This window comes from Dermacentor variabilis, chromosome 5, assembly GCF_050947875.1.
Source record: "Dermacentor variabilis isolate Ectoservices chromosome 5, ASM5094787v1, whole genome shotgun sequence".
Classification (NCBI taxonomy): Eukaryota; Metazoa; Arthropoda; class Arachnida; order Ixodida; family Ixodidae; genus Dermacentor; species Dermacentor variabilis.
The window spans coordinates 48,109,287-48,130,836 of record NC_134572.1 but is presented as its reverse complement, the minus strand read 5'-3'; the positions used below and the strand labels follow the sequence as shown (position 1 = coordinate 48,130,836).

The window sequence follows — 21,550 nt, the reverse complement described above, 5'->3', positions numbered from 1 at the left end:
CGATGACTGCGACGACGATAACATGACCGCGATGCCATAGTGACTGAGTTTTGTGCACCTGCGCAGAAACTTCATAGTGTTGAGCCACACATTACACAACTTTGATGCATTGCGACGTCTATGGTGATACAGTGCACACCTCACAAGCTAGCGCAACATGCCAACGAGGAATCAGATGGCTGCACAGAGTGCGATGTCCACGAAGTGGTGGGACTATAGTACTAAACCAATATATGATACCTGTAGAGGTTAGAATGGTGATGACAGTTGTATGTCGCATATCGTGGTTTGGTTGCCTGCTTGTACAGTGAAGCTCTATATTGCTAGGGTTTTGTGTATTTTTCGAGTGTGTCAACAAAGACTATCATTGTCAATGGCTCATACCCCCATAAGCACTCATACCCGCGTAAGCATTCATACCCCCGTAAGTGATCAAAAAATACAATGGCTCATAGCTCTGTAGGGCAGAGGCTAGACGCACTCAGCAAAGAGAAGCAGTCGGTGCTTACATTCTTTCTAATCACGCATACAACATACAGAACTACATGCCGAAAATGTTCATCATCAATGGCTAATACTCCCGTAAGCAACGGCTAATACCCCTGCGAAAAATGGATTAATAGTGTTCTGCAGCTGCTATGAGAAGGCCACGTACAGTTAGACAAATAACGACCACTGATCAAGACACTAAACGCGTGTCCGCTCCTTTTGTCACGATGTCCACCAACCAAGACAATAAATGAGTTCGTACCTTCCTTCAAAATTCTGAATCACTTCTGTGTCGTTTGATAAAGAGCTTCGCTGGTCACCCACCTTGACATAGTGGAATGGCTCAAGATTTTTTTTTCTAAAATAATTGTGCTACCGAACTGCGGGAGAATAATCTAGAAGCCAGCAGTTGGAGGTTTGTTGGTTGCAGGGTGCCGTCGTAGAGCAAAGTATTAATTTGAGGTAAGAAATTGAAAAAAAGAAAATAGGTGCGAAAAGATCTAGGAAGGGTAAATAAACATGTAATTTCGACGTTTTGGCCGGGATCCGGCATTCATCAAGATGGCGATTGCAATAACCCGGAGTTCATCGTACAATTTTTTTCTGTAAGGGTGAAGCATATCAAATAACCGTATGGCGTCATCAATACCAACATAGTGCGTGTTCTCGCCCAACCGAGTTGCGGGAAGTTTCAGTGGAGAGAAGGAGGAACATTTTTTTTTTCTGCAATCCATTTCCAGTGCTGATACAACGATCACTTGGTGGCTGTTGTACGCACGCCGTACAATGTAAAGGTTATCTGGAGTTACCGTTGCGATTTCTTTGTTGGAAGGGACTTCGTCGATGCTTTGGATGTTGTTTTCGACTCTTTGCTGCATCCTTCATTGCGGGCATGTTCCATGTTTGAGACTGATTGTCATTATTTTCGTCAACGCCTCTTTTGTGTCGTTGACGGTGTTTTCATAAGCCTGACGACGAAGATTAACACGCCAGCACAGCGCCAACTTTTTAAGTAAAAATTCGGTGCGGTTTACACAATAAAATTTTTTCCGCTAAAATATTGCTTGTCCTCGCCTCTGAAATACATGCACATAGATGCTACTCCCCTTACAATCTGTGTGAAGCACAATACCTGGAACTATTTGCCCGTGTTGTTCTTGCAAGTACTGCACTGTTCATGACTCTGCCTTCAAGCATTGTATCGTGCGCCTTCTTTAAGTCGGCCATACCAGGATGTACTTAGGCGGGTTGGTGGAATATATATATACCTTCTGAAGTTACAAACCTATTTCCTTATATAACACCTGGAAACACTTTCTGTTAAAGTCTGATTAAATTCCAAGGTCTGGTTTGTGCCGTGGTCAACGAACTGTCAACTTTCACGATGTGCTGAAACCATAAATCTCCAATTTATAGACTACCGAGTTTCATACATTCGGGAAATTTTTAAACGGTCGTTTAGCATGGATATATGCATTGCGCCATACTCAATTAGGTTTCTCCGGATTAGGAATGCTCCTCCTTCCCAGGACATGTTGATGATTGTAGGTCTGTACAATGTCTGGAGATCTACCAGATTATTTTGTGTGCGTGCGCTTGCGTACCTGTGTGTGTGCGCGTGTGTGTCTGCGCGCGCGTGTGCCTGGAGTGTGCCTGGAGTGCATGCATCCAAATGTGCCTGGAGTGCATGCAAGAAGGACACCGCTCGGACGTTTGTCCGAACCGCAAGAACATATGCCGTGGCTGCGGACTCGAAAATCCACCCCCGCAAGGACACGAAAGTGAAGTGAAGTGCGCCGTGTGCAGAGCGGCGGGGCACGAGACGCGTCGGTGCCCGAACAAACTGATTGCCGCCAAGTGCGTGAAGACCACTCGCCAGTCTCGTTCGCGGGAGCGGCCGGTACAGAACACCAAAAAGGCACCAGGGCGCTGGTTCGAGTCGACGGAAGAGGAGGACTTCTACCGGCACCGATCGAGATCCAGATCTCCACACGGAAGCAGAACGAAGAGCAATACCCCCTAGAAGGACCCCTCCAGCTCCAGGGCTTCGCAGCGGTCGAATTCGCCACTGCCTAAAAAACAGCAGGTGATGTGGGCGAGGGTTGTTTCTCCCACTGCTCCAACACAGAATAATGATGAAAATGATAAAGGTATTCAGAAATTGGAAAAGGAAAATGCGCGACTGAGAGAACAGCTCTCAGGAGAAGAACACAAACGACAATCACTTGAGAAGCAAATGTCAGAGTCAGAGGCGCGCTTCAATAGCAGAATACAACAGCTGGAAACGCAGCATCAGTCTGAAGAAATAGCCACAACGAAAGCGGCGGCAGATATAAACTCAGTCTTCACGCAGTCTCCGACAACCCAAATTTCAAATAACGCGCAGATAACGGCAGCGCAGATCCAGGCACGGAAAACTTGAAAATATTTATGCATGAAATGATGACGTTAGTTACCCAAAGGTTAACGGAATTTCAAAAACTATGCACGAACGACTTCGAGGAACGCAAGGTATTCGTGGTGGAACCGCTTAAGGCAGTCTCGAAGGCTGTTCCCACCAAAAAACGCGCAATTGCGATAGGAGCGGGTTCAGCAAAAACTAAAATAAGCCACTGCGCAACAGAATCCGACGGCTCAGACACGAGAACGTCACGGGCTTAAAATAAGAGTGGGCAACATGGCTAATCACGCTAAGAAATCACAACGAATACCCAATTCAGAACAATTAGAGATATGGCAATGGAACTGCCGCTCCTTCTCCAGGAAAGCGGCAGTGTTCCACCAGTTTATAAAAAACTCCGGAGTCGCTCCGGACGTAATATGTCTGCAGGAGGGCGGGGCCAAGCTGGCCAAACTGCAGGGATACTACACTCTGACGATCCTCAAAATTCGAAGGTCGCCACGCTGGTGAGCAAGTCGATAAACGCTCAATTATTAACACTTCCGCAAACTGAGGGAGAGACTAATTCCATAGTTATCAGTGTGGTGCCAAAGAAGCGAAGTAAGGCACACACAATAATCACAAATCTGTATAGTCCTCCCAAAAGCAAAGGGGACGACCTACCACACATTCTCTCAGCAACAAAAGAGTTAGCGGGCACCAGGGATAAGGCGGTGATAGTGGGTGACTTTAATGCACCACACATACCATGGGGATACGCGAAAACATCGCCCAAAGGGTTCTTACTCGAGCGCACTGCAACGGCCTTGGGCTTATGGGCAATCAATCAGATCGGCAAACCGACGCGCACGGGTAACAACGTCAGCACAGACACGGCGCCAGACCGTGCCTTTACAATTAACACCAGAGACGCACAATGGCTTTCCTTTGACGAAAACCTGGGAAGCGATCACCACATAATCCGAGTAGCGCTCTCCACGCCCAACATACGGAGAACAATAGGAATGACTAAATTAACTGACTGGCCTCGTTATAGAGAACTCCAGAGAGCGCTGGAGGAGTCGGATAGAGCCCGACCAACATGCGAGTATGGACTGAATTCCTTCGACGAGCACACGGGGACACCACTAAAGCCATTGAGCGTACAGCGGAGGTGCCGGTGATAGACTCTCACCTGGTCAGCTTATGGGAAGAGAGGCGGAAACTGGCCAAGAGGTGGAAAAGACAACGTCTAAACAAACACCTGAGACAACGCATCGCTCCCTTGGCAGAGCAAGCCCAAGGCCACGCCAACGAGCTCGCTAAAAACGAGTGGGCGACGTTCTGTGGAACGCTATCAGGAACTCTGGGAACGACCAATACATGGCGAATACTATGAAGCATGCTAGACCCGATGAGCACGGGTACTGAGAATAACAAGAACCTCCAAATTATAGGAGACAACTTCGAGGGCACAGACCACGATCTAGTCCATGCTCTTCAGAAAAAGTACATAGGGCCCTCACCTGCCACGGGATCGTCATATGCGAAGAGACAATACGCGGGGGAGGCGAACCCTAAATTAGACGAAGAAATATCGTACGCGGAAGTGTATGAGGCGGCACAATCCGCAGTTAAAAACTCGGCACCGGGCCCAGACTCGATCACAAATGAATGATTCGAAACATGGATTCGGCAGCCCCAGCGAAAATAAAGATTTTCAGTAGCGAGTGCTGGGCCAAGGGAGACTTGCCCCAAGAGTGGAAATTGGCTAAAATAATCATGATCCCCGAACCAAAAAAGAATCCCTCGATTGATACACTACGGCCGGTGTCGCTCACGTTCTGCCTGGGTAAGCTCTATGAAAGCGTTATCCATAGCAGATTGCAGCGATACCTGGAAGAGCGGAGCTGGTTGCCGGACTCCATGATAGGATTTCGCACGGGTTTATCTTGCCAGGACGCGTTCCTCCTCCTTAGAGAGGAAATTCTAACTAATATACCGTATGGGGACGAGAGACTAGTCCTAGCACTCGACCTCAAAGGAGCCTTCGACAATGTCTCTCACGCCACAATATTAGAGCAACTCGAACTCGCGGGTTGTGGTGAGCGCACATACAATTACTTAAGAGCGTTTCTTTCCAACCGCGAGGCGAGCATCAGTATTGGCCAAATCACTTTGGATTTATTTAAAATGCCTGAGAAAGGAACACCTCAAGGAGCTATATTATCTCCTCTTTTCTTCAATATGGCGATATGTCGCCTTGCGCGCGATCTGGATCAGATACCCGACCTAGGTTACACGCTCTACGTGGACGACATCATGCTGTGGACGAGCAGAGGTTCACTAGGGGATAAGGAATATACGCTCCAAAGCGCAGTATTAGCGGTGGAGAAATTTTCTACATGGATTGGCCTGAAGTGCGCACCCGAAAAATCTGAGATCATCCGGATACACGCGAAAGGCTACAAATCCAGAGACTCAATTAACATCGTGGTTGAGCGCCAATCAGTCCGAGAGGTACCCACGATACGAGCCCTCGGTGTGTGGCTTCAGAGCGACAGACCCTCAAGACCCTCAAATCCACAGCCCACAACATAGCCCAAATGATACGTCGCGTGACGTATCGAAAAGTGGGAATGCGAGAAGACGATACCCTAAGGCTCGTACAGGCCTTAGTGGTTAGTCGAATCACGTATGGCTCACCGTATGAAATCCTGAACAGGGAGGAGGAAAAGCAGGCTAACACAATAATCCGAACCGCTTTCAAAAGCTGCTCTGGGCCTGCCTAAGTGTACTTCAACGGAGCGCATGTTAGCTTTGGGAGTGCACAATACTTTCGACGAACTGAGGCAGGCCACCCTGATGCGACAGAGGGAGCGCCTCAGCTTCACAAGAACTGGTAGGGCAATATTGGCTAGACTCAATATCCCAGCATACCCCATTTATCTCACAGAGCAGGCCGTACCTCTCCCTCCTTCGGTGAGATCCAAAATTACAGTAGCCCCAATTCCAAAGAATATGCATCCCGAGTACAACAAAGAAAGACGCAAAGCACGCGCACAACACATTCAATCAGTGTACTCTAATAACTATAGGTACAACACGTACTACACGGACGTAGCTGTGTTGCAGAAGCGACCGGGCAGCGCTACGAAAGGAGGTACGCCCTGGCAGTCGTCAACGCGATCAGCCAACAGCAAATTACCGCGTCGGCCACGGCGGGATCCCCCACCTCGGCTGAAATATTGGCAGTGTCGATCTCATTCGCTCACGCGGAGCGTTCGCAAAGGGAGTCGGTCGTGGTCACGGACTCCCAGGAGACATGTCGCATGTTTCTCAAGGGGCACGTGACTGCGGCTAGCCTCGCGATAATCCCCAAATCCTTCAGCCACCATCATCGCCTACTCTGGTGCCCGGGCCACGCGGGGGTACAGGGGAACGAAAAGGCTAACGCGTTAGCTCGAGGGTTCACTAACCGAGTGACGGCGTCCTCTTCTAACCCCAACAACCTGCACTATCCCTCACAAAATTCCACAAATTTAAATGCCAAAAACATCCTTGCTCATCAGCGCAGAGTCCGCAGAAAATACCCGCCGCCTCACCCACAACTTAGCGGGGAAGAGGCTGCCGATTGGCGTAAAATACAGACCGGGGTATTCCCCATTAAAAATTGCTAAACGCCATGTATCCCACTCGTTACAGGGCCAACTGTCCTTGGTGCGGTGGCATACCTAGCCTAATACATATAACCTGGGAGTGTACTAAGCACCCTCATAGGCGAAATATCAGCAACACAATGGTGCAGTGGGAGGCACATCTCGCCCGCTCCGACCTGGCAGGACAAAAGTCCTTAATTAGCCAGGTCAGGCAGGCGGCAGAGGCCCGTGGGGCCCTGGACTGAGAGCCTCCGACCACCCCTCTTTCAAATATTTTCCATTGCAACAACTGTGCAGGCCATTATTACCGAATGCCGGTGGTTTAAAGAAGCCAAGAGTCGCCACATTTCCCAGCCATTCCCAGCCATTTCCCAGCCATTCCACCCATGCCTAATTGCTCTGATGATATCCTACATATCATCCGACGTGAGATATACGCCGCATCTCCTGTCGCGACCCCAACCCATGGCCCCGACAATTGCCAGGCGACCGTCTCATTGATCGAGTCCGTCGTGCGCCAAGAATTGGCCAACGTTGGCTTGACCAACGCCTGCTCAATTAATCGGCCTGACTACACTCCGTCCGGCACCTCCATACGCACCCGCAGCCTGAATGCTCCAACGCAGTATCGCAAACAGGCCGAATGGCGTACTCCAGACGACAGGCCTACATGGTTCACTTGTGGCCCTATCGGCCATATTTCACGTCACTGTCGGTCTTCGTGGAATTTGACCCCCTGGTCCTACCTCCCATCCCACGGCCCTCATGCTGCTCCTCCGTTCCCCCCGCAAACGCAGCCAGTAAATTCTGGCGACACTTCTCTTCCCTACCCGCTCTAGCCGCTCTCCTTCGCCACGTTGCCGCTTCTCCCTATCGCCCCCATCTCGCCGATCACCGTCCCCTAGCTCCTTCTGGCGAACCCTTCCGGAAAACTAACGGGTGCAGCACCTAGAGGTAATGCTGCCAAACTGACCCGACGCAAAAATCCTCTTCTGACCTTGCCCAGACATCGGAACCTCATTACAGTGAACGTGGATGGTGTACCTGTTACGGCTCTGATTGACACTGGCGTGCAAGTACCTGTGATGAATTCTCAGGTTCGGAATCGTCTCAAGAAAGTCCTCACTCCTGCCCCGTCGCCTGTGGTCCAAGTCGTCGATGGTGGAACACCAGCCGTTATTGGCATGTGTCCGGCTCGCGTGAGTGTCGCGGGACATCATACTTCTGTTTTATATTATGTTCTAGAGCACTGGGGCCTTCACGACCTCATCCTGGGCATTGACTTTCTGTCTACACATTCCGTCTTGATAGACTGTTCCGCTGGTGCTGTACCTCGCTCTACATGCTGCTATTGACCCTGCCAATAGTGCTCCGATACGGCTATGTTCCACAGAGTATATTCGCCTCCGTCACCGCGTCGTTACCAACATAGGTGTCTCCCCCGTTCCACCAGTACCAGACGGTGACTCCATCGTATCCCCTAATCCACATGTCCTGCTCTCGCATAACGTCGCTTTTCCTCACACCCTCATTACCATTTCTCACAACACGCCCTGCCTTCCGCGTGTGAATTTTGGACTCTGTACATAAGTACTCCGGCGCGGACTATCCCTGGCGCAAATAACGCTAGCCAGATACTACCCCATTTTGGCTTTAACTTGTGACAGCTCCTCGTGTTCAACTCTTGTTTCGCCCTCTGTCCCTTCAGACTTGAATGCCCTAACAAAAATGATTGCTCCCGACCTTCCGCCCCAGCGCGCTCAAGAACTACGTTGCCTCCTTGCCTCATACTGGGGCATATTCGACTTTGGAGAGCGCCCTCTAGGACAAACATTTGTCATAAAACATCGAATAAACACCTGTGATGCGAGCCCGATTGTCGTACCATCAGAACCATTCTTCCGTGTAGGTGTTGATCTTTTAGGCCCTTTTCCTACGTCTGCTTCGGGAAACAAGTGGATTGCTGTAGCAACTGACTACGCCACCCGATATGTCATCACACGGACTCTTCCGACGAGCTGTGCAATCGATATCGCCGACTTCCTCTTAGAGAACGTCATCCTTCACCATGGCGCCCCTCGGCAGCTGCTCACCGACAGAGGCCGCTACTTTCTTTCTAAAGTTCTCAGTGACATTCTACACTCGTGCGCGCCTAAACACGAACTTCCTACTGCTTACCATCCACAAACGAATGGTCTAACCGAGCACCTTAACTGCAGTATTACTGACATGCTGTCCATGTATGTCTCCGCTGACCATCGCGACTGGGACGTTGCGCTGCCGTTGGTTACTTTCACCTATAATTCGCTCGCCATGATGCCGCAGGCTTCTCTCCATTCTTCCTCTTGTTTGGCCACGACCCTGCGCTACCTTTCGACACCGTTCTGCCTGCTAGTCTGAATTCCACATCCGAGTACGCCCGTGAAGCCATACTCAAAGCACAAAAAGCACTCCATATTGCCCGACGTGGACTTGTGGAGTCGCAGGACAATCAGCAGCGCTTTTATGACGCCCGCCATCGTGACGTCCATTACACACCCGGCGCCCTGGTTCTCCTTTGGTCGCCGTCGCGACGCGTTGGCCTCTCGGAGGAGTTACTTTCACGCTACTCTGGCCTTTAGCGTGTCATGCGTCAAGTAACTGACGTCACGTACGAATTCGCCCCTCTTGAGCAAACCGTGGCTCAGCATCACTCCGACGCGGTCCACGTCGCCCGTCTTAAGTTGGATCACTCGCCCGCCTCCTAACCAGCACCGAGCAAGCGCTTCAGCTGCCGGGGGTCATGTGACTCGCTGACGAAGAAGCCATTTTAATCTTGGTCGGAAGAAGACGACGCTCTGGACTTTGCGCGCTGTCTACTATGTTGTCAGCTGCTACAATTATTGCAAATATCCAGTAAATATACGTCTGACTGTTTTTAACCCCTAACAATATTATATATATATATCCGTCCCTCGTCTTTGACGCAGAGTCGCAATAATGGCTACGGCAACTGGCTGAACTGTGTATCAGGTGTAAAAGCTTCGTTTCGTTTTCAATCCGGTTGGTTTCGCTTTGACGGGTTCAATACCATCGCAGTTGGACAGGAAACCACGAAAACATGGAGCTCTTATCGCAGAAATATTTGAACAGTTCGGAGAACATGAATCGCAGGAACATCGACTTGATAAACAAAATAGTACTTTCTCCCAGTTACGTCCGTACATGTCGCCTGCCTCCCACTAGTGCCGGCGCATAATCGCTACCGGGCTCACCTATCACCGTTTTCAGCATGCTTCCAGTGAACGACTAGATCCTCACGGCAGAATGAAAAATTCTGATAAAAAATGTTCCACGGCGCTTTCCGCGTTAACACTTCATGACTAGACACCCTGAGCGGTAAGCTTTCCTTTGCGTTAAAAAAAGAGGTACCATGGAAATTGGTTGTCAGTCCATTTAAGCATGAGGTCACGGGATCAAATCCCAGCCACGGCGTCCGCGTTTCTATGGAGGCGAAATGCGAAAACAGCCGTATAACTAGATTAGATGCACGTTAAAGAGCCCTATATGCTCAAAATTAATCAAAATAACATAGTCCCCCACTACGGCGTGCCTCATAATCAAATGGTGGTTTCAGCCCGTAAAACCCTATAATTAGATATTGGTCCCTCCCCAGAGAACAGGGACCCGCCCTCCACCTACAACTAGTTTACTAAACACGGCTATCTACTACTACGGATTACTACTACGGCTATCTCAGCCGTAGAAGCTACTTCGCTCCTCATCCGCGGCTCAATAGAGCTCAAGCATTATCGCTCCGTCTACTACAAACGAATACGTATCGCAATCCCGTCGCTCTTACATAAAATATATCCCGATACATACACCAATGGCACTTGCCGCGATTGTGGAGAAATAGCCACGTTAGAACACATGCTCTGGTGGTGTGCCCGGTCACGCTCTATCATCGATAAGAGCTCGGCCAGATGGGAGGTGGTTCTCCGCAGCCCTCTTTTGGCTGACCAACTCTGTGCTGTCCAGCAGGCCCACGATCAGGACGAGAGGCTCGGCCTCCCGGTTCCCATGTGGGAGCGGCCCGCTTCGTGAAGACTCACGATCTTCAGGATTTCAATGAAGTTTTACCATACCATACCATCACATGACATCTTTAGGTGTCAATTTCATGAAGAGGCATCGCATGATGTCACGTTTGACGTGACGACGTCATCAGGTTACGTCATGAGGTGGTATTGACACGAGACGATGCCGCTATGCTCGTATATTCGAATTACAATCCGAAGCTATCATGACAGCAGCTTGTGTGCAAGCGGTACTTAATGAATTTTCCGATTCAATTTACTTTGAGAAATGCAATAAGTTCAATAATGCACTTGCGCTCGTTGGAAGACCGAGAGAAATGAGCAGGTATGCTGCACTTGTGCACACGTGCGTGCGTGCGTTCCATACTACGTCGCTGGTGGTGTTGTTTGTCTAATATCGTGTAACGTCCATCGAGCATGTCTAACTTTAGCAACAGCTTCACTGTACATCCCCTTTCACTGGATGGAATGGAGGCGGATTTTTTTCTTCCCCCAATAATGACAGTGACGCTGTCGATGATGAGGCTGCCTGATCAAAAGAATATAAGTTAACGACGATGAGGTTGTCGTCATTGTAAAGAAATGAATGAACGGACGCACGAGGAAAACTCAGCTTACTGCAGTCGCAGTAAAAGAAACACGACACGTCTGCATTTTCTTGTATGCTAAAAATTCTGCCTTTATCGAAATGATACAACAAAAATACTACAACATTCTAGAACATTACAAGGAAAACAGGAGGGAATATCCGCCACCACACATCAAGCTTAACAGAGAAGAAGCCGTCATACTACGCCGACTTCAGATGGGCATTTACCTGCACGGCCATCTACTATACGCGATGTACCCCTCAATATTTGCAAGAAACTGCCAATTCTCCACACCAAACACCCTTTACCACATGGTTTGGGAACGCAAAAAGAACCCGCGGATAACACCTATCCAAGCACCATTATAATTACAGTGGGAGGCACAGCTTACAAGCCCAAAACCTGAGGACCAACTCCGGCTGGTGAACAGCACCACGATATATATATAGGGTGGCCGCCAACCTTCGGGCATTAACAGCTTGGCCCCCAAAATAAAGTTTATTCACTCATCACAGCTATTCTGTGTAGAAACCGGCGACCTATAGATTTCTACCACCACTTCTTTAGCGCCCTCACAAATATATATTCCTCATATGGGGTTGCACTTATCTTTATTTAGAGCGCAGATCTTAAGCACCCGTTCCTGCGTTGAGCGTCGACGTCGGCGTCCCTCGTCTTAACTCAGCGTAACCCAGCGAACGAACACAACGAAGGATGAAAGAGCGAAGGCAAAGGGCGGCCGGGGATAGCGGGGGAAAGAGGGCGATAGCGAAGAGAGCGCGAGGAGGAAAGTGGAGGAAGTTGAAGCACCAGAATATGGCGCTCACGTCCGCGCATCCTACGCCAGAGCACTCAATTTAGGCTTATCTGTACTCCTCAAAGCCCTTGGGTTCAGCGAGAGGAGGTGGAAAGCAAGCATGTCCGCCATAGAGATTAGTAAGAGGCCATTGGAAGTTTAGCGGAAGAAAAGTTGGGAGACTACAAACAACGGAGCCCACAAAAACAAGGTTCCCAATGGGGTTTCAGAAAGTTTGGTGCTGAAAATTCTTCGCGTCTTTTTTTTGAGTTTTTCTTTAAATATAGGTAGCACATTAGACAAAACAATAACAAACCTTTGGTGGCGCAACCCACCGCTCAATTTTATAGAGGACGCTCACAGCATCCGTCCAACCACCCATCCGCGCCAGCAGCGGCGCTGGCCGAGCGGAGGAAAGGAAAAAAAATGCCCAGAAAGCTCACCCGCGCGAGTAGCGTTCGCCGCAAGCGTTTGCCGGTAAAGATTACGGTTGCCTAAACTGCAGTGGCCGGGAAAAGGCAACTGTGTGGCCAGTCTGTCTATAGCACATCGCGTCGCGGCTCTGCCAGTCCGTGCGGCGATTGGTTCGATTACTGAACATATTGCGAAATTATAGCACGTATAGTCCTGCGCTAAATGTTGGATTAGGGAGTATCGTAAACGAAGGCGAACTTTTTTCTTTGTCAATACTGGACGCTTACGTAATTCTTGAAGCTGTCGGCCTTCTATAAAGCTCCGCCGCCAAATAAATAAATAAATAAATAAATAAGCTATTGTCCCGAAGTTTCGCTTGCATTTATATTCAATTAGGTTCAAAGGTGAATGCGGAAAGGAATGTGACTTCTAAAGCAGGCTTCTTTATATACACTTTGAGACAATCATCTGTCGCTGACTACCTTGTTCTTCTATTGGTTGGTTGATAAGTTTTACTGAGCTCGCGCCACGGAGCAAGAAACATTTAGGAGTGGAAACTCCGCTGTTTGCGGCGACCAGAAAAAGTCACATGCCCGCGGAGCCATTATCGTGCTGGCGGCGCCTGGCGGCCTGGAAAGAAATCACCACCGTTGAGAGCGCGCTGGAGCCGCCCGCCCGGGCGCTGAAAAAAAAATTTTTTTTGTTTCGCTGCGGCTTCTATGACGCGCCGCTTGGCGCCGCCGCGGTATATGGCCTTGTCGGCGCATACAACAATTGTGACCTTATCTAGTCGCCCGCGCTCGCTCGCGCTGACGGGAGTTTCACCTCCTAAATGTCTTACTCCGTGGGTCGCGCAAGGCGCCGTTTGCCCGCAGCGGCACCTCATTACCTGCCATTCTTGAAGCCCTTGGGTTCAGCGAGAGCAAGAGGAAGGTAAACATGTCTGCAATAGAGCTTAGTATGAGGCGTTTCGAAGACTGGTGGAAGTAGGGAAACGAGAAACAAGAGACGCGTACAAAAACAAAGTTCACAATAGGGGTTCACAAACTTTGGTTATGGCAATTCATCGTGTGCTTTTTTTTCCTTCTCTCTTTTTCTTTTTTAGCATAGGTAGGACATTAGGCAATAAGATAAGAGCTTGGCAGCGCAACACACCACCCCGTTCCAAAGAGAACTCCCATAACATACATCCATCCATCTAGCGTATCCCGCGTCGGGACCGTCAGGCCAAGCCTGTCGGCCACTCCGCGGGCGTGCTAGAGGGGCCAGAGTTTTTCGGCCAGGTGCGCGCTGCAAAGGGCCGCCTCCAACCTGTCCGAGGCACTATTGGGGCTAGTGTACGTTGCCTTGCACTCCCAGAGCACGTGCGCTAGTCTTCTCATGTCTCCACATGCGAATACCTTGGGATAAATTGCGTGCAGGGTGCTTAAATCAGGGTACGCCTCTGTCTGCGGTAGTCTGAGCTTAAGAGCCTGAAGCCTATTAAGTTTATGGTGAGGAGGTGGGTACACTCTACGTGCGAAGTAAGAATGTTTGATAACATCGTTGTACGTGGTAGGCGGGTCCCTGTTCTCCACAACCGCGTTGTCGCTCAGGCGTTGGCCAGAAACGGCGAGGTCTTGTACTGGTGGCTACTTAAATTATTAGACACAACCTCGATCTGGAGAGCTGGCAACAAGGAACGAAGACGGTGGATGATGAATAATTATTGAAATTCAGCAATTCGTCCCTGTCGGAACCCAACTATATTCTCTAATATTTCAGTTCATGACATCATAAATCAATTTAACTATATTAATTAGTATCATTATTACACTGACGAATTTCGGGCTAATGCCATTGATTGGATGTGAGATGGATTACCTTATTGAAGAAAAAGACGAACAATTGCAGTGACGTAGTGATTCAGATCTCCTAAATCAAACTAAATTAATGGTGTATTTTCCCACTTGCCTCAATTGCCTCAGGTGACGCTCATTGTTGCTAACATTGTCTTTTATTCATCCCTACAGATGCGGAAGAAAACTGGAGTGAAGCACATCACCGCGAAAGATGTGGTCTGCACAAAGTGAGCCAAGTTCTTCATATTCATTACATCACAATTTTGACCAGAGCATGCATATATATATATATATATATATATAGGCAATGGTATATGTATTGCACAGCGAGCATGTGGCACAAGGGTAAACCATGACAAAATTGTTGCAATGCAGCTTTCAACTTGTTTAACAAATAAGAAGTGACCTTGCCTTAAAGTCACCTTTAAACTAAGGCATTTTTGCTGCCGACCGTTGATCAACTTCTTTATATCGTGTGCGTTGATTTCGGGTGGACGCTTGTTGAGCAGAAATACCTGCTCTTGTGGAAGCATTGCGCAATAATGAAGTAGACGAATTAAGCAAGGATAACTTAGAGTAAAGGTCATAGACCTGTTGAGATCGCCTTCTTTTTGTGTCCAGAGCTGGTGCTTTCGGTTATCGTGGGAATGCATTTGTCGAATGTGCGTACTTCAAAAGGCTTTTGTTTCACATTACGTGGAACGGTGGTAGACGGGAGCCTGTCTGTGCAACAGGCACATGTCCCAAGGGCCGCACAGTATCCAGCCTACAATTTCAATAATATGATTCTGTAAAAGCAAACATGCCTCAAATTATTCACATAAAATAAATCCCACATATATTGCACGTGTATAATGCTGTCTAATATGAATACAGCACAAGAGAGCAGCAGGCAGCGTGTCTCAACCAGAGCAGCTCAGCCAATCTCGAGCTCGCGCCTCCCGGACGACTGGTGATGTGTCTGCAGCGCCGGGCATTCCTCGTCACTACAATCGCCCCCCATCGGTAAAGGAGCCATCCTGGCGACTGATGGTGAACATAGAATACGGCTTCAGGCGTTGTACGTGGACGCTTTCACGAGCACGACAGCGTTGGTCTGCAGGTGGCGTGACAGGCACGACAATATAGTTCACATGCGATGTCTGCGCTAGAACATGGTAGGGTCCTTGATATTAGGAGACAAGCTTGGATGAGAGTCCAGCAGGAACGGCGGGAACCCAAAGCCACACAAGGGAGTCAGGAAGAAAGTGACAATGCGGGTGATCATCGTCAAGTCTAGATTTTTGTTTCCATTGGTCGACGGCTGTAAAGGAACGGGCGAGCTGACGGCATTCCTCTGCGTGGCGGTCAGCTTCAGAGAGGGGCGTACATTCGGATGAGTCGGGTCTGTACGGAAGAATGGTGTCGAGGGTAGTCGAAGGTTCGCGGCCATACCAGCGGAAGAATGGGGAGAAGCTTGTGGTCACCTGTGGTGCAGTGTTGAAGGCGAACGTGATGAATGGCAAAATTAGGTCCCAATCAGTGTGATCAGAGGCGACGTATTTGGAGAGCATGTCGCCAAGCGTGCGGTTAAATCTTTCCGTCAGACCATTAGTTTGAGGATGGTAGGCGGCGGTGGTGCGATGAACGATGCGTCATTCAGCAAGGAGCGCGTTTACGACTTCGGAGCGGAAGACACGTCCTCTATCACTTATATGTTCTCGAGGTGCACCGTGACGGAGAACAAAGTTTTTCAGGGGGAAGGATGCTATATCGCGAGCGGTGGCAACAGGCAGGGCGGCTGTTTCTGCGTATCGCGTCAAATGGGCGATGGCGACGACTATCCAGCGGTTTCCGGAAGCCGTGCTCGGTAGGGGTCCATATAGGTCAATGCCAATGCGATCGAAGGGTCTGGCAGGACACGGGATTGATTGGAGTGGACCAGAGACATGCTGAGCAGGAACCTTGCGGCGTTGGCACTGAGGGCACGAGCGAATGTACTTGCACACGAGGGTGTAGATGCCACGCCAATAAAACCTGGAGCGAAGCCGGGTGTGTGTCTTGAAGACACCCGCATGTGCACACTGCGGGTCAGTGTGGAAGGCAGAACATGTTTCACCACGAAGATGTCGGCGTATGACCAGCAACCACTTGCGGACGTCAGAGACGTAATTCCGGTGATAGAGAAGTCCATCCCGAATTTCGAAGTGGGATGCTTGACGGCGCAAAGCTCGAGAAGGTGAAGGCACAGTCGAAGGGTTTGAAAGGAATCGGATAAGAGTACTAATCCAGGCATCCCTGCGTTGCTCCGAAGCCATGTCGCAGCTTGCTGGAAACGAAAGTACTTGGTCAACGGCAGAGAGGCCAGCATCGCTTTCGGTTGACACGAGCGAACGGGAAAGCGCGTCGGCATTGGTGTGGCGGCGGCCAGACCTACAGACAACGCGCACGTTGAAATCTTGAAACCGCAAAGCCCAGCGAGCTAATCGACCTGAGGGGTCCTTCAACGTGCACAGGCAACAAAGTGCATGGTGGTCTGTAATCATGTCGAAGTGGTGGCCATAGAGGCACGGTAAAAATTTACCAAGTGCCCAGATTATGGCCAAACGTTCCTTCTCCGTAACGGAATAATTCTTCTCGGCTTTGGTGAGGATGCGGCTTGCGTATGCAACGACGTACTCGTCGAATCCATATTTGCGCTGCGCGAGCACAGCGCCGAGTCCAACACCACTGGCGTGGGTGTGTACTTCGGTCAGAGCTGTCGGGTCGAAGTGACGCAGTATAGTCGGCGAGGTCAGTAGATGACGCAACTCTTGCAAGGCATCGTCACAAGCGGGCGACCAGGCCTAGTCATTCAACTCGCTCCGTAGAAGCTGATTCAAGGGAGCGGTGATGGACGCAAAATTCCGAATGAAGCGGCGAAAGTAAGAACACAGGTCAAGAAAGCTGCGAAGTTCTCTTACGGAGGAACGTTTGGGAAAAACAGCAACTGCACGGAGCTTGGCGGCGTCAGGAAGAATACCGTGTTTAGATACTGCATGGCCAAGGATGGTGAGCTGACTTGCGCCAAAGTGGCATTTCTTCAGGTTGAGCTGAAGGCCGGCGGCAGTTGGGCACTGCAACACTTCCTACATCCTGCAAAGATGGGTGGGAAAATCTGGCGAAAAAATAACCACCTCATCTAAGTAGCAGAGACACGTTTTCCACTTGAGACCACGCAAAAGATTGTCCATCATACGCTCAAATGTTGCGGGGGCGTTGCAAAGCCCGAAATTTCACGACACAAAATTTATATAGGCCATCTGGTGTTACAAAGGCCGTTTTAGGTTGGTCTTCAGGTGCCATGGGGTCTTGCCAATAGCCGCTGCGTAAGTCAGTAGAATAGAACTCCGCGCCTTGGAGACAGTCAAGGGCGTCGTCAATTCTCGGAAGAGGGTAAACATCTTTGCTAGTTATTTTGTTAAGACGACGATAATCGACACAGAATCGTATCGATCCATCCTTCTTCTTAACAAGAACAACGGGAGATGCCCAGGGGCTGGCCGAAGGCTCAATGACACCACGCTTGAGCATGTCAGCTACTTGGCCGTCGATAACACGGCTGTCGCGGATACGTGATATGGTCTTCGGAACCGTCGGAACGAGAACACAGCACCGAAAATTCGACGATGTAGAGGAGGCCGTTGATCACAACGCGAGCAGTACATGCAGCTGCAAGCTTGATGCAGTCTGCGCTGGCAGTACGAAGTGACACGTTGGACAGTGGCGTCGTGACTTTTCTGAGCGAGCTGCAAACTTTGGCACTAATAACTGAAACTGCCGCAGCAGTGTCAACGAGGGCGAGTGCAGTGACGCCGTCCATATATACGTCAATAACATTAGTCGGAGAACGGAGAGGCCTTGGTCTGTTCGTGGGTGACGCAGTTCTTGCCTCTGGAACTGCGACGAACTGCGACGATTAGTTTTCCCGTTCCGGCGAAGAGGGACGACGGCGCATCGGCGAAAGCGAGCGGCGTCTAGGTGATGTCGAACGGCGATCAACAAGAGGACGGTGGTCCGAGTAGGAAGACATCTGGCCGGTGTTCTGAGACGTGGAGGATGACGGGTATGGGGAAACGTATCGCGCGGCGTCGAAGCTACGGCGGTAGGACGTTGCGCGGCGACGACAAAATCGTGCAACGTGGCCAGGTACACCACACACAAAACATATTGACCCGTTTTCAGGAGTGTGCCATTGTCCACTGCTGTACCGCGGCTGAACGAAGTGAGGAGCTGGACGCAGCAGCACGACTGAGTGGGATGGCGCAAAGGTCGGAAGTGGTGGCCACGCGAGAGCCTCGAGATAGCTGAGAGGTGCAGTCACCTCGGGAAAAGCAATGGGTGTCGGCACAGGCGGAGTCTCGCGGGCAGAAGGGAGAGCTGCACACACTTGTTTGTGGATGACCTGGCGAAGAAAGCCTTGGGAGATATGCAAAGGGGGAAGGCAGCTGAGGAGGATCAGGTAACAGCAGATTTGTTGAAAGATGGTGGGCAGATTGTTCTAGAGAAACTGGCCACCCTGTATATGCAATGCCTCAAGACCTCGAGCGTACCGGAATCTTGGAAGAACGCTAACATAATCCTAATTCATAAGAAAGGGGACGTCAAAGACTTAAAAAATTATAGACCGATCAGCTTACTGTCTGTTGCCTACAAACTATTCACTAAGGTAATTGCAAATAGAATCAGGAACACCTTAGACTTCTGTCAAGCAAAGGACCAGGCAGGATTCCGTAAAGGATACTCAACAATAGATCATATTCACACTATCAATCACGTGATAGAGAAATGTGCGGAATATAACCAACCCTTATATATCGCTTTCATTGATTACGAGAAAGCGTTTGATTCTGTCGAAACCTCAGCAGTCATGGAGGCATTACGGAATCAGGGTGTAGACGAGCCGTATGTAAAAATACTGAAAGATATCTATAGCGGCTCCACAGCCACCGTAGTTCTCCATAAAGAAAGCAACAAAATCCCAATAAAGAAAGGCGTCAGGCAGGGAGATACGATCTCTCCAATGCTATTCATAGCGTGTTTACAGGAGGTATTCAGAGACCTGGATTGGGAAGAATTGGGGATAAAAGTTAATGGAGAATACCTTAGTAACTTGCGATTCGCTGATGATATTGCGTTGCTTAGTAACTCAGGGGACCAATTGCAATGCATGCTCACTGACCTGGAGGGGCAAAGCAGAAGAGTGGGTCTAAAAATTAATCTGCAGAAAACTAAAGTAATGTTTAACAGTCTCGGAAGAGAACAGCAATTCAGAATAGGCAGCGAGGCACTGGAAGTCGTAAGGGAATACATCTACTTAGGGCAGGTAGTGACGGCGGATCCAAATCATGAGACAGAAATAATCAGAAGAGTAAGAATGGGCTGGAGTGCGTTTGGCAGGCATTCTCAGATCATGAACAGCAGGTTGCCATTATCCCTCACGAGAACAGTCTATAATAGCTGTGTCTTACCAGTACTCACCTACGGGGCAGAAACCTGGAGGCTTACGAAAAGGGTTCTACTCAAATTGAGGACGACGCAACGAGCTATGGAAAGAAGAATGCTGGGTGTAACGTTAAGGGATAAGAAAAGAGCCGATTGGGTGAGGGAACAGACGCGAGTTAATGACATCATAGTTGAAATCAAGAAAAAGAAATGGGGGGGGGGGGGGGGCATGGGCAGGACATGTAATGCGGAGGGAAGATAACCGCTGGTCATTAAGGGTTACGGACTGGATTCCAAGGGAAGGGAAGCGTAGCAGGGGGCGGCAGAAAGTTAGGTGGGCGGATGAGATTAAGAAGTTTGCAGGGACGGCATGGCCACAATTAGTACATGACCGGGGTAGTTGGAGAAGTATGGGAGAGGCCTTTGCCCTGCACTGGGTGTAACCAGGCTGATGATGATGATGATGATGATGATGATGATGATGATGATGATGATGATGATGACCTGGCGAAGGCTGGCCGGCAAAGGCGAAGGTGTTGGCGTGGCTGAGGACAGCAGCGAAAGCTGACGAGCGAACTCAGCACGGACAAACTCTTTTATCTGGCCAAGCAGGGAGTCCATCTCAGGAGCCGCGGTCATGCTCACGAGGGTTTCGTCAGACGCTGGGGGCGCCGCGTGAGAAGGCGCTGTCTGCAGAGCTCGTCAAAACTCTGGAAAAGCTCAATGACCTGAGAGACAGTTCCTAGGTTTTTGGAGAAGAGCATATGAAAGGCATCGTCGGAAATGCCCTTCATGATGTAACGTACCTTGTCCGCCGCCGGCATCGTCGGGTTGACACGCCGGCAGAGGTCGACGATGTCCTCTATGCAGCTGGTGAACGTTTCACCAGTTCGCTGGGATCGGCTTCGTAGGCGTTGTTCAGCGCGAAGTTTGCGCACGCCAGGGCGGCCGAAACCTTCTGCGATGCCGGTTTTGAACCTAGCCCACGTGCGGAGATCGGCTTCGTGGTTTTTGAACCACAGCTTCGCAACGCCCGATAAATAGAAGATCGCGCGGCCGAGCTTTAGGGGATCGTCCCATTTGTTGGTGTTGCTGGCGCGTTCACACGATTCCAGCCAATCTTCAACGTCTTTCTCATCGGTGCCGCTGGAGATATCAGGATCCCGCTGACGCTGGGCCCCGGCACATACGATGGCTGGAGTAACCGGTGGGGATGTCGGGCTGGGGTCATCAAGCATGACGGATGGCAGAGTTCGGGTGCGTAATTCCAGGTTGGGGAAAACCGTAGCACCTCCACCAGAATCTAATATGAATACAGCACAAGAGAGCAGCAGGCAGCGTGTCTCAACCAGAGCAGCTCAGGCAATCTCGAGCTCGCGCCTCCCGGGCGACTGGCGATGTGGCTGCGGCGCCGGGCATTCCTCTTCACTACAGCTGTTATAAAAGCTGCGCGCAATCGATCAACGAAGTATGCTCAGATGCAACGCCCGTTTTCGAATATATGTGAAGCGAAGCCTTTTTGGGTGACTGCAGTTGAGTGCTTCGAATCGGGTTTGCCTTGCTCGCCTGTCCCGTCCGTCCGTGCATCTTGTTACGCAGACGACGACCGTCCTCGTCGACAAACAGACGCACCGACAATCTTTATTGTCATTAGAACACCTCGTGATGTCCGTCTTCGCCCCTGCCATCACTTGAAGAAAAACAAAACCTCTCCCCAACCGCCTCCACGGGAATTCAAACCGATGTGCAAGCGATGTGCATTTTAAGGTCGAGTGCCGTAAATCCTGTGCTTTCGCGCCTCATCAGTGTAGCGCCATTTGTGGGAGGATTTGTGCTTCA

The 21,550-nt window shown here is 50.0% G+C and overlaps 1 protein-coding gene across 4 annotated transcripts in view; it reads left to right on the top strand.

Moving 5' to 3' along the window:
• LOC142582548 (uncharacterized) overlaps positions 1–21,550 on the top strand; it is a 75,410-nt gene that overhangs the window by 34,692 nt on the left and 19,168 nt on the right. For all 4 annotated transcript variants that reach the window (XM_075692394.1, XM_075692398.1, XM_075692396.1 and 1 more), the window contains exon 8: positions 14,420–14,475. In XM_075692394.1, coding sequence (XP_075548509.1) covers positions 14,420–14,475 — 56 coding nt within the window. The remainder of the gene's footprint in view (positions 1–14,419; positions 14,476–21,550) is intronic.